This window comes from Bombus terrestris, chromosome 6 (assembly GCF_910591885.1).
Source record: "Bombus terrestris chromosome 6, iyBomTerr1.2, whole genome shotgun sequence".
Classification (NCBI taxonomy): Eukaryota; Metazoa; Arthropoda; class Insecta; order Hymenoptera; family Apidae; genus Bombus; species Bombus terrestris.
The window spans coordinates 11028400-11041807 of record NC_063274.1 but is presented as its reverse complement, the minus strand read 5'-3'; the positions used below and the strand labels follow the sequence as shown (position 1 = coordinate 11041807).

The 13408-nt window shown below is 36.4% G+C and overlaps 3 protein-coding genes across 4 annotated transcripts in view; 1 reads left to right on the top strand and 2 right to left on the bottom strand.

The window, feature by feature from the left end:
• The window catches only part of LOC100649959 (ubiquitin-like protein 3), a 113265-nt gene extending 106797 nt beyond the window's left edge, over positions 1 to 6468 (bottom strand). The window contains exon 1 of the mRNA XM_003395996.4: positions 6022 to 6468. Coding sequence (XP_003396044.1) covers positions 6022 to 6051 — 30 coding nt within the window. The 5' untranslated portion in view covers positions 6052 to 6468. The remainder of the gene's footprint in view (positions 1 to 6021) is intronic.
• Positions 6469 to 6570: 102 nt separating this feature from the next.
• On the top strand, positions 6571 to 10411 carry LOC100649842 (tetratricopeptide repeat protein 5). Its single transcript, XM_003395995.4, has 8 exons — positions 6571 to 7056; positions 7271 to 7621; positions 7713 to 7955; positions 8026 to 8079; positions 8158 to 8343; positions 8484 to 8656; positions 8750 to 8894; positions 8965 to 10411. The coding sequence occupies exons 1-8, from the start codon at positions 6973 to 6975 to the stop codon at positions 9082 to 9084; spliced, it is 1356 nt and encodes a 451-aa protein (XP_003396043.2). The 5' UTR covers positions 6571 to 6972; the 3' UTR covers positions 9085 to 10411.
• The window catches only part of LOC100649534 (torso-like protein), a 34333-nt gene continuing 29273 nt past the window's right edge, over positions 8349 to 13408 (bottom strand). For both annotated transcript variants that reach the window (XM_003395992.4, XM_012309481.3), the window contains 2 exons: positions 12011 to 12674; positions 8349 to 11090 (listed from right to left, as the gene is read on the bottom strand). In XM_003395992.4, the coding sequence (XP_003396040.1) occupies positions 10695 to 11090; positions 12011 to 12646 (1032 nt within the window). In that variant the 5' untranslated portion in view covers positions 12647 to 12674 and the 3' untranslated portion in view covers positions 8349 to 10694. The remainder of the gene's footprint in view (positions 11091 to 12010; positions 12675 to 13408) is intronic.

Genomic DNA, 13408 nt, shown 5'->3' with positions numbered 1-13408 from the left:
ACAGCCGACACAGAAAATCGATTTAGACGTTTCACAAAAGCTGATTCGCCTTGATCCGTTTGCCGGACGGTCTCTTTCCATACGTCGGACAACTCGATCTTTTTCTACCCATATTTCCTTCCCCGCCACGCCTTTCCATGCAAGTTACGTGTATTCCCACGAGGAGAAAACGTTAAAATATTATAGTCGGCGGAAGAGGTATACGCGAGATCGTGAATTATCGCGTGTATCGCAAGAAACGAGAAATTGGTTACATAAAAAAAAAAAAAGAAATGGTATCAATGGATATTTTTGATAGATTCGATACAATCAGAATAATAAACACGCGTGTTTACGAATAGAATGAAATTTATAAACGAGGATTTACATCCGTAAGGAAACAGTTGGAAATCGATAAATTTACAAACGATCGTGTAATCATATAACTGTGCCATTTATCAGTCGCCTTATCTGTACACAGTAGAATATGTTAATAATCTCGACTAGACAGGATTTTACTTCTTTAAAATTCCAATTACTGAACCCATCAAAATGTTCAATTTTCTAAATTTGATAACAATACATTTTTTGGGAAGGTTTAGATAACTTTCAGACAAATTCTGTTTCAAGTTCCGTAAAAAGAAAAAGCTGAGAGATAAGTTACTAGTCGAAATCTCGACCCCCTTATCTTCCACAAAATGTTTCGAATTATTTATTTCGGTGGTGGAAACACGTAAACTTTAAATTCTGTCTAATTTTACGACCATACTATTACATCTTTTATACCAACTATACCAGAGGGAACCGCATTCGCCACCGGTTTATTGTATGAGTTTGCAGATATATACATCATTTTCATTGTACCACTATATCCTCCACGCCACCGCCCTATCGTTCTTTTCTTTTTTCATTTTCCTCTCTCGTAAGAAAAGAAACACATTCTTTTTGTTCTTTAATCGACCTTGACCGTGCTTTGCTCGATAGCCACACGACAATGGCGCGTCTGAACGCGTTCCTCGAGTCTTTTCGAGCTCGATGCCAAACGAGACGTTCGAATCAGCTTGATAAATCACGTACCTGGATTCGAAGCAGCGTATTCAGCGAAAAACGAAAGAATTGGTAGCCAGCGCGGTTGGAAACTACGTAAATCATTTTAAGTGATTTTAATGACGTAGAAGAGAAAATTGGTCGGATTAGGTTCGTTTGCCGGTTCGTGGTTACAAGTTGTACGCTTCATTCGTTTTAGGTGCTTTGACCAATTATGTCTAGACTCGTCGGACCCTAAATATGGTTGCCACCTACGGTAAATGGAAGCCGAGGATGCGTGGTCTTCTTTTTCAAAGAGATACGAGCTTGCTTGGAAAAATAAGTTGGAAAATTCGAAAACGAATGCACGGTCGTTAGTAAAGAAATAAATGATCGATCAGTAGCAGACTGTGGATATTTTTAGGAATTCCTATTCTTTGCCAGTATAATTAAAACAAAATGAGAATTAGGTGGAAAATTATTTTATCTAGCAAATGTTATAAGAAGCAATATATTTTAGACGTTTTATATATTTTTGCATATCGTGTGAATTTCCTGTATATTTTTGCATCCTCAATCTTCTCGTAAATGCATGAAAATTCTCAATCTATCGATTAGCGTAGTTTTCGAGGGTGAATTTGCTCTTGTCCTTTGAATCGAAATACTTTCGCGTTTCTTTTTCTCCATAAATATGAAAATTTAATGCAAATTCAAACCTGAGTCAATTTTTTCTTTTTTTTTTTTTGGTCATATAATGCACAGCTGTTTCGAAATCGATTAGTTTCCCATTTTTAAGAGCTGCTTCGATCTTGCGAAAAATACTTCGGAAACTGATTGCCTCTGAATGTTTCCTTGCAAATTCACATTTTTTATCCTTTTGTTTTTTAATGAAAAGCTTCTCGGAAAGAACGAAAGTAACAGGAGGATAGTTCACATCCTTCAAAATTTGTAAAGCTTTTTAGGCGATGAAAGAACCGCTGGATCCGAAATGGCAAAAGGACTATAGCAAAAACGATACGTCGAAGATAAACTGGAGTATAAGAACAGAGGAATAATACGTGTGTAAACATAACTTCCGAATATCAATCCACAAAATAAACATTGCAAAGGTGACGAAGAAATAAAGCTGACCCTATACAATGAATCGATCTATCGGATGCTTGTATCGCTGTATGCTATTCGAAAACGTAAATATTACGTGGTAGCTGTTGTAAACAGCACCAGAATAACATTTTCCGTCGAGAGTCGAGTTTTAAATAAAACTATGAAATATGTATATGCCTTTACATATTTCACAAGGCCCGATACAAACTTAATAAATTCCACGCATACGACAAATAACTTTAACGAATGAAGAGGATCGGGAATTATAGTCAGTCAATCAACCATCACTATTTTTCACGGGACGATGTTGTACGTTTATTATTAGAAGAAATTTATTATATTACGAAACACGCCGTGAGATATATTAGAAACATATTTAAAAAATTACAAGAAATATTCAAGAATGAGCTTATAAGTTAATTGATTATAAAACTTAAGGGATGATGCTTCTAAGAGTTGGAATAATCAAAAAAATACTCCATAACCCACAATTTACGTATACCTCGTCAATTCGCTAATATTATTAATTCGCAAATAATCGCGCTAGAGAACCCTAATCTTGATATATCATTGAAACTAAGGAATATCGAACCGAAAGCGAAGATTTTAATGTTCTGCCATGAAAGCGTCGGCCACAGGGTGAAATAATTAAGTGACGGAGTATCTTTGGCGGGATAGCGGGTGAAAGGAGTCGCGTTGCTTGTCCTGGTGGTATCCAGGGCTGGAATGGTGGCTCGCCATGAATTCCAATTTGCACGATTAATTGTAACGAAACTAAGCTTCTACGACCCGCAATTCTCCGCGGAAAACATTTCTTAATTGAAAACTCGCCGTCAGCCTAGCGGAACAGCCTGCCGTTTCATTTTTCTGCAATTATCGCGAACCGAGACCAGAATAAATTACCGGAATTCTTGTCTATTTTAAGTACCGGCTACGGAAAGTACGGGCGATCGATTTGTATTATACACACTTGACTTTAACACGACCATTTACAACGCTGTAACAGCCTAACAATCGAGAAGTAATGATATACATTGCATTGGCAAATCATAATTTATTACAAAATAGCTGAAATAATCGAATAAATACTCTCACGACTAACTGTATCTGCTAAATATCTTCCCGATGATATATAGACAAACTATATCGAGAAATTCGTCTACTGGGTTAGCAAAATCCGCAATTATTTAGTTGCTGCTAAAGTATTTGCTAAATATCTTCCCGATGATATATAGACAAATTATATCGAGAAATTCGTCTACTGGGTTAGCAAAATCCGCAATTATTTAGTTGCTAACCCAATAGACGAATTTCTCGGTATAATTTGCCTATATATCATCGGGAAGATATTTAGAAGATACAATTAGTTGCGGATTAATTGCGAATTTTGTCAATGCGTGGTATTGACAAAATCCGCAGCCAGTTAGTTGCCAACCCAATAATTTCAAATACGATCTCTCTCACTCTCTCTCTCTCTGATACGAGACGGTCATCGCGAGTCTTTCGACAATACACACATAGGAAATATAATCTACACCGTTAGGTGCGACCGGATAATGCGAAACCATGTCGAGCACGACCAAGTGTACACCGCATCGGCGATTAATCACAAACAAGGGGATGGTTATGGTGGGACACGAAAATAGCCGGGAATGGCGTGCATAATTCGGTGGAAAAGGGGGCCACGCAAATATTTGCATCTATTTTACACACCATCGATGCTACTGAATTTTGGATGCGCGCTATTTTTAGCGGAATAGGCCGTGTGTGTCGATCTATTCTTTAGTAGCCCGTGGTCGCATGCGCCCTGTTTCCTTCCCGCAAGCCTTCATTTAGTAATGTCCAGAGTCTTCATTCGAAACGTCAAACAAAAGCGAAAGAACACGAATCGATATTAGACGGAAGGACACCGATTTACGCAAGCCGCGATATCTGCATTCGAAAGTCCGGTAAAATTAGTTTTCTAGCTAAGTCTCGTTTAATTGGTGTAATTTGTTACTCCGGTAGGCATAGATAGCAACTTATTAAAAGGAAAGAGTAATATTCTAAGTTTCTTTTATCATTTACATTCTGGTAAACGTTAAACTATTGCATAAAAGTATTTAATAAGAAAAAGCACACTTTTCGAATAATAATTACCATTATTTCTATAATTTTCCGAAGGAAATATTCATTTTTTATCTTGAAAGTTTATAGCTCGCGCGAACGGTTATATTTACGTACGAATCTACGTTCTGATTTTGCGTAAGATAATCGCTTCGTGTCCCCTTTAGAGAATAATTCTGCATTTCTCCATTTAACAAAAGGTTTTCGAGAGATATTGAAATTTGAGAAGATCGTATCAGAAACAAAAATCTCTTCTGAGATATCGCATTCTCAAGAAATGTTAACATTAATGCTAATTTCCTAAAATCTTTCATAATATCTTCAAGCGTACCATATCGCAAAATCGACGTTATATTCCAATAAATATTTTACCATCTTTCGTGTTCCGCATTGTTTATAAATAAAGTATATCGAAAAAAGAAGAAAACATCTGAAAAGATACATACACAAAGAAAAACTGAGTAGAACAACTTTACTAAATAAATCAACTATCAGTTTCCGAAATATTTATGTACAATATTACTTCAACCGTGTAACCTATGAAAAAGAAAAGACTGGCCACTAGATACGTGTATTACCTCTCGCTGTTCAATTTTCCCTAGAAACAAAAAATTGAAAAATCTCTAGAATCGAGTTCAAACTACGTTTTCGATATAGACAGCGTATGCGACGCATCAAGTGCTCTAGCCGTCCCTGTGATGCGATTGGTGCCAATTAAACAGTCTCGTTGGACCGACTACGAGTGCACTTGGTACGAGTAACGCGACAACTTTGTAAAAAAACGCGACGAATGGCCGCGCCGACGATGGTAGGCGATGGTAGGTGTATAATTCACAAAGCGTGGAGAACGTTCACGACTTTCACGACACGATTAATTTACATTGCTGTGGAAGAGGACGGAGGGGAGGGGGGATGGCGGGATGGAACGGCTCGGCAGCGTGAGCTCTTGACGCGAGAAGAAAGAAAACCGGCGAAACTCGTTGCAACGACGAGGATTGCAATCAAAGACAATCCTTTGTTGATTAATTAGCCGCCGGTGGAAGTTTATGATAATAGTCGATGGAACGACCATACGAGGGGAATAAAGTTAATAAATACATTTAAATGCCTGTAACGCGAAGTACATACTATCGATCAACGATCGATCAACGGTGTTTCAACTGTTTTAACATTGAAATCCCTACTACGGTAGTCAAATTGGCAGATTTATAATTTTTTCAGTAGTCTCGTACATTTACATGTATATAATAAATGTTTGATGATAAATTATTAAAAATTTACGTATACAATATTTCATAAAATATGCGGAGAATTACGTCCTTTTCAGTATGTGGTATCTCTTCCTAACACCTTTCACTTCGATTTCTTTAACAGGAATAATTACCGCGCGGGATTTACTTTCGACATTTAGTTGAACATGCTTAAATCTTAGTTCTAAGTTTTCAACTAAATACATAGCTTCTAGTAAAACAAGTTAGAGGAAACAGATAAAGTATAATAAAAAAACAAAGGAGATACGTATATCGCTAATGCGAGGGTGTACAGTGTATATTGTATATCCGTTATTTAATCGAGGAAAAAGGCGGCCGATAGGCGCGAAGTGGCATCTCATTGATCCAGCTATAATTTTACGCATTGATGGTCGAATGACCGTGACTTAGTGAATAAAAGTACGACTAAGTAAAACATAGCTGTACGATGGTTATCGAACGGTAACTGGAGATTGCGTTGGATGCGAAGGATAAAGGAGAAAGAGGAGGCGGAAGGGTGCGGTAGACATATTAGAGCAAGTGACAAGAGACTCACCTTGTCTGAGGGTATGTTGCGCGAACTCATCGTAGATGGTGGCGAAGGGTGGTCGCAGGAAATCCAGAGGCCGTCCGTAATTTGACCCAAAGGTGACTTTCCGAATGGCACAGGTATTCAACAAACTGATGACAGCGATGAAAAGCCAGTGTGCGACGCACTTACTCGATGAAAACACACTCACGCACAGCTCACTATTCCGGGACCATTTCGGCCCGAGCCTTCCGCTGCCCGATCACACACTCCGACACCTGTCGTTACTTGTACATGTCGGGCGAAAAGTATTTGGGTAACATCTTGCGGATAATACACGGATAATACGCTCTGTAGTTTGCACCGCACGCACCCACCGTCCCAGTCTCAGAGCCAAACACATAAAATGGCGATCCTGAGACGATGCAGCCTTCTGGGCAAGCTTCGGTCACAGAGTACGCGATTGCACTAGTCACACTCGTTGGACGTTTGTGACAGGTGGCAGTGGGAGAAGCGCCAGTAGCGCCACTCCCGGTGTATACCTGTACTATATCTATAAAATTAAATTTAGGAGAACTATGCGAACGAGACTTGTGAAAAACATGTGAAAAATCATAAATTGAAAACTATTTTTACGTATTATTTTCATCGTACTGATATTGTTGTAATATTGCAGAACTGACGTTTTAGTAATTGTGATTTCATCTGTTGAGAATAAATCAATTAATAATGAATCATTTTAATTTTATTGTGGATAGTACTTTACACTAGTTTGCATTAATGTTACGATATAACCTCTTCCGTTGTATTACGAGCGTTAAAATTTTGACAGTTTCCGAATGATAGATTGTATTCTACTGTTGCAGCGTTAGTTCGCATGTACATCATTGTAAATTATGTATAAAAGTAGAAACTCAGTGTGTATCTGACGCACAATGAAATTACTGTGATAAGCAGTTTATGAAAGTATTTTAAAAAATGTCCGCAATTATAGATGATAAAGTGGTTGCAGGAGCGAAATCCGCAAACATTGTTAAAGAAGACCCCATTGTAGCATTGACGGTATACACACCGTTTTAATAACAGAACTTAAACAATTAATTGATTTAGTTATATTCTTTCCTTTATTGATGTGCAGAAAATAACCTTTTTCCTCCGTTTCCTTGTAATTTAGTAAACGAGCTTTAATGTTTATAGAAAAATATGATTTCATCGTTAAATTTACGTTTACCTTTATTTTCTATTTCTGTAACGCTTATTTATGTATTTATTTTAGGAAAAAGTAAATGCATTATATTTTTTTCGAGATCACTATTTTGAAAATCATTCTATCGAAGAAGCCATTAAAAAGAATGGTGATGTAGAAAAAGAAATGAAAGATACTTTAAGTAAACTCGATGAATGTAAAGGATATGAAATTGATGGATCACGAGCAAAATATTATTACCTAAAAGGAAAAGCTTTAAATGTTACAGAACGTTTTATACCACAAGCAGAAGAGTTATTAACAAAAGCAGTAAAATTAGAACCTAACTTAGTAGAAGCATGGAATGAATTAGGAGAATGTTATTGGAAAAACGATGATATCCAACAAGCAAAAAATTGTTTTGTTGGAGCCCTACGCCATGTAAAATTTCTTTTCTTATTCTTATCCATTACCATCTTCCTGCTTTATAATTGTGTAATGTATAATTGAAATGCAATAATAAATATTGTAGGGTAGAAATAAAGTATCCTTAAGAAATTTATCGATGGTACTCAGACAAGAACCAGTCCCTAATACTGAACAACGAATACAAAATATACAGAAGGGAGTGGAATATGCTAAGGAAGCTGTCAGTCTTGATACATCAGATGGTATTTCTTGGGCAATCTTAGGAAATGCTTATTTGTCTTCCTTTTTTACAATAGCACAAAATCCTGCAACTTTACGACTTTGCATGTCAGCTTATACACAAGCAGTAAGTTAGATTATGACAATTTTAAACTTTCATCGTTGGCTAGCAATAAACATATTGGAATTGTTTTTAGGAAAAAGATATTGTAGCAGGAAGTAATCCTGATTTATTTCACAATAAGGCAGTGGTAAGCATTTTATTATTTCCGATACAATATCAATGAACTTTAATTTCTGGTATTCATGTAAATAAATTACAACAATAGGCCTTAAAGTATCAAGAAGAATATAGTTTAGCATTAAAATCTTTTGAGAGGGCAATACTACTAGATCCAGTATGGGAAACACCTCATAACAAAAGGGATGAATTGTTACAATATTTAAAAGATGTACAAAATTCAGTAAATAATAATGGAAGAGTAAAACCGAAAAGATTGTACCAAATGATAAGGGTATCTAAATTTCTTAAATAATATATTTGTTTTTATAATGACAATGTGATTTCAAGATTTGTTTCATTTTATAAGATTCTATAAACTTAATACATGATGCTGGTACCTATACATATTTATAGGTTTCTGATTAAATGTAGGCATTGGATGTTAAACATTTGGGACCATACAAAGGTGGCTCTTTCACATCTGGCCAAAAGACTGTAAAATTAGATTTAGTATTACTTAAAGACCTAGTCCTTGGGCTAAATCCAGAAAAAGTTATATTTGGGAAAGTAGTATGTTGGATACAAGACACCGATTGTGTACCTTTGTAAGTCTGTTTTTCAGTTTCCTTACTTTGATTACAACAAACAAGGAATGTAATTTATGATCATGATTAACAAATACGTATCCAATATTTTAGCGCGTTTTGTCTCGTGGACGAAGAAAAAATGTGTATTGTTGTAACAGTATACAATCTTGCTAAAGGTCGTGGAGTAACCGTAGGAGATTCTGTTGCTATACCTGAACCATGTGTGATTCATCATAAGTTTTCTTATCTCGATAACGTTAGTATTATTGTACTGATATATATGCTTCTTTTAAAATTAACGGTTATACAACTATATACTTTTTCAGGATTTTGACTTCAAATCTATACGCGTCGAAACTCCAGTTATATTGGTTGTTAATGGAAGAAAATTAGGTAGAGAGCAACAAGCATCTGCAAAATTGCACACCTTTAAAAAGACCGATTAAACTTAATGCACAAATGTTCGTTCACGAATTTATAGCGAAACGTAGCTAGTGATGAGATTTCCTTTTATCTCGACTTTAAATCAATATCACTGTTAATAGACAATGTGATATTCGAATTTTGAATCTAAGTATTAACATAGTATATGAATAGAATTGAATAATCTTACCACAGTCAATATTTCTGGAGATAGGTCAATCCACTTACAATTGTTGCGCATTTCCTTAGAAGAATGTCATGCAAGTTAGAAACGATGAAATTTAAAAAAGAAACCTGTCCTTTTACACAGAACTTCGTTCATAATTATCATTATATTTTGTTTGTAATATGTTAATTCGCAGCGAAGCTTGAAGAATCCGAATTCATCGATTTATATAAAATTTTATATATACATAATAAAACGCAGTTCATTTAAATGATTGTATCTTGTAGAATTTTAATCGCACTCCTGGATGCGATCTAATAAGAAATAGAAACTTTTACATATAGTGTATTTACAAAATTTTATAAGAACAAGTAGGTAAACATTCTTCAAGTTTCTTTCGTCAGCACAAAAGTCAGTTCCAGGATATAGAATATATAATCGAATTTTGTATAAAAATATTAATTTTGACAATACACCTAGGTGTAGTTTTAATCTTCAATCAAATAATTTTCTTTTAAAAAACATTTAAACGTTCTGGAATTTTTTAACGAACTTGTTTCGCACTTTTATTACGTTTATTGTTATAGTTCTTTAAGAGGAAAGACAAAAGATAAGCAAGCATAAAAATAAGATATAATAACATTTAATGCTTAACAAGATCAAATAAACTGACTTTTTCTATAAGTTCTATTCATCAGTCGTTCCATCGTGCCAATAAAATAACTTTTGCTTGTTCGTACGAAACATACGAACTAACCATTCTTTTATACTCGAATACTCATATCGATTCATTTCGATTAAAAAAAAAGAAACGGTAACGTCCATAAGTTCGTAAGGATAGAACGTATTATAAAATACACAATGCGTAGATTTATTTTTAAAAACATCGGTTTATCAAAGTTCGAACACGCTTGAGAAGAAAATCAACGTGAGAAAGAAGAAAAAAGGTCACGAGTTCTGTTTCTGCGTTTGTCGCTACGCCCTTGAAGAGCTTAAACGGGATTGCAACATAAATTTATTAAACCGGTATCAAAAGCGAAACGACAAACATGGAAGCAGGACGTCGCGCATTTTTCAGTCACTTCTACGAAAATTGCTTGTGATGTACATATATATTTAAAACGTTTGTATAAAAATGTTTTCTATTATCGATTATAATATAATAAATACTTATTTAATAATAATATAGTAGTTGGGCGTTTCTCTATGAAAATCTAGCATCCGTTTAACGGAGAAACAATAGTGAACTTCCAGCGGACCGTGACTAACGACTCTTCGAGCACTAGGAATCGTTTCACAACGACGAATGATCGTTTCACGTCGAAGTCATCGGCCGACGTCTTCTAAATTAAATACGTACGCGTATACGCGTGGTCTTCCACGTACAGATCATACCGGTACGTAATTTTACGTAAGTGAATCGGAGGTATATCAATGTTCTCCTTTCGGGACATGTCTCGTTCTACTTCACATGTTCACCTCCCATAACGTAAAGTAATTGTCGATCACCTCGAGGAACCATTCACGTCGTTGAGGATCTTTGAAGATCGGCGCGAGCGTCTTCAGTTGAAGCTGTAGTAACGCTTCGTTCTCCAACAAACCGTCCAGTTGCTTTAGCAACATCGCATCACCGTGTAATTTCAGCAAGCTGGCATACGAGAAAATGTAGTATTGGTTTCGAAGCCGTTCTACCGCCCAAGCCTCGACGGTGCGGTTTCCGCTCGCTGCTTGTATCGAGCCCATGTGCTCCGCGTACCACGGCGAAAAATAGTTGCTCAACTCGATATTCGATAAATCTGCTACACCACGAGTCTTTAGCCGCTCTTTGATACGTAGATATGCTTGTTGCGTATACACGAACACCTAGAAGGAATAAAAACACTTTAAAAATTTTAAGGTAGGTACATATAATTTAGCACAAGGTATCAAGGAATCAAGGAAACGTGAGAAAGGTAAATCTACATAGAGAAAGTACTTATATATATGCAGACTTTTCAAATTATCGATATTTTTTACGGTGAAACTTAAAAACTTTTATTAAAATATTACAGAGAAGAAAGTTAAGTCGTTGACGAACTAATTTTATTGCCATCTTCTAATCACTAGCCTTCTGCTTCCTCATACCATATCCTGTATAAGATACGTAGGATTTATGTTTGTAATTATCTAGGTAATCAACGAATTAACGGTGGTCACTTATTTTTACATATCCTGTTCTTGTTTCTAATACTTATTCCGAGTGTTCATCAGATTATTTGGTGTCGTCATTCTATTCGTAAACCTTGAAACTGGTCTTTAAGGTTTATACATTGGTAAGAGGCAGATAAAAGTGTACACACGTCTGTTTCTTCAGACTATAATTTTGATTGCGTGGGAGGAGCAAATAACCATTGAAGCAGGATTTCTTTGGTAACGTTTTGTAACGCGATGTGAGTGGAGATGATTCGATGGTGCTAGCTAGAGATTCAAATTGATTCTCGGAAGTAAAGCTTAAAGCAATAAATTTTATGCACCCATAAATCATTGATCTTGCGCAAGTAGTCAAGAAGAGATGTACCAAGGCTAAAGTATTTGTTGTTACACGCCAAGGATCGTCTGTGTAATTTTTCCCAGAAGAACGGAGGAACGTTTGGTAAGATGAAATGATCGATGATCAAGGATCTAATTATTACCTAGAATGTTCTAAGTTCTATGATTTAGAGTTTCTACATTTTACGGTTTAATAACAAAACCATTTAATAATAATTACTATACGCTAAAACAGTGAACATAAACATCTTTACCTGATACAAAGAATTGCCAGTGACATAAGCAGCAATATAATGCGATCCGAAGTGCTTGATGAACCGAACCACGCTGGCAGTATCTCCAACCGTGACGTTTTCTGTTTCCCGGAGAACAGCCTCGTCCAGAATCATCGAGTCTGCTGTAACAGCCAATTTCTGATTCTCACGGAACCTGGCAACGCGTACCAGCACGTAACAATGTTCACCGGTGATGAACGACGAGTTGATGCCCAAATGACGAGCAATGGCCGCCTTGGACCAGCTGGCGCTAAACGCTCGCCATGGGCTTTCCAATCGTTCAAACTTGAAGTCCCGGAAGTAAGCTTGCAGAAGTTGACGAACATTATCGCAGAACTCCATATGAAAGTCTCCATCGAACACCGCTGCCTGTTGGCGTTGTTTGGTCGTTATGGGGGTTGGATTCCTGAAAACATCTAGGGTCGGTTCTCGGAAGATCCAAGTGTCGGTGTCGTTTCTGGGGACCACTCTCATGCTGATGCTGAGGTAACCGTAACGGCTGAAGATGTTGACGGCGCCGCCGAGACGCGGCCTCTGCGACCCGTTGCTGAGCTGTACACCAGCCAGCAACGCGATCATCCACGCCAGGAGCAAGAATCGCGTGCGTGACCACATCTCTCGCGGCTGCCTGCGGCGAAACCACCTGGAAACATACGATGAGATTGCTTCAACACTGAAATAATATCAAGTGCGTGATCTTATATTGTGAACTAGGATGGAAGAAGCTGGGAATATAAAAGAGTTTTGGTGAGCTGGAACCTTCTTTATTGAGAAAGTTATATCGAGGATATATTTTTTTGGGGACTGAAATAATGTTAGGCGTGAAGTTGGATGGAAGAAGCGAAGAGCATAAAGAATTTTTGGTGATCAGGAATCTGTATTTATTGAGAAGTTGTATGGAGAATAAATTAAAAAAAAAAAAAACAAAAAATGAGATAATATTGAATACAAAGTATGATGAAACTGGAAGTGTAAAGAATTTTTGAAAATCAAAAGTCTTTATTGGTTATACGTAGAATAAGATGGGAGAAAATGGTATGGAATGTAAAGAATCTTTAACAATCAGAGATTTTTATTTGTTGAGTGGATTTTGATTAAAATTCAATTTCTAATGAAATTGAAAATAAGAATGAACAATTTAAATTTCCAAAGATCTAAATGCTGAGATGAATACAAGTTTTGCACACGAATGAATAATTTGCGCATGGTTCTGAAAGAAGATGAGTTCCTTATATTGGAATCGTCGGTAAATATCGATTCCACTAATATAAAACATAAGAGGATTGCAATTTAACGGATACCTAAGCCGACCGCGTTTCGCTTTGCAACGTCTTTACAGATTCTTAACATTCCTTCGCTGGTGTTTCTTATCGTAAC

Coding starts and splice junctions, on each gene's coding strand:
- LOC100649842 (XM_003395995.4), top strand. CDS start 6,973: ATGTCCGCAATTATAGATGATAAAGTGGTTGCAGGAGCGAAATCCGCA. Junction 7,956..8,025: donor TGTCAGCTTATACACAAGCA/GTAAGTTAGATT, acceptor AATTGTTTTTAG/GAAAAAGATATTGTAGCAGG. Junction 8,080..8,157: donor TATTTCACAATAAGGCAGTG/GTAAGCATTTTA, acceptor TTACAACAATAG/GCCTTAAAGTATCAAGAAGA.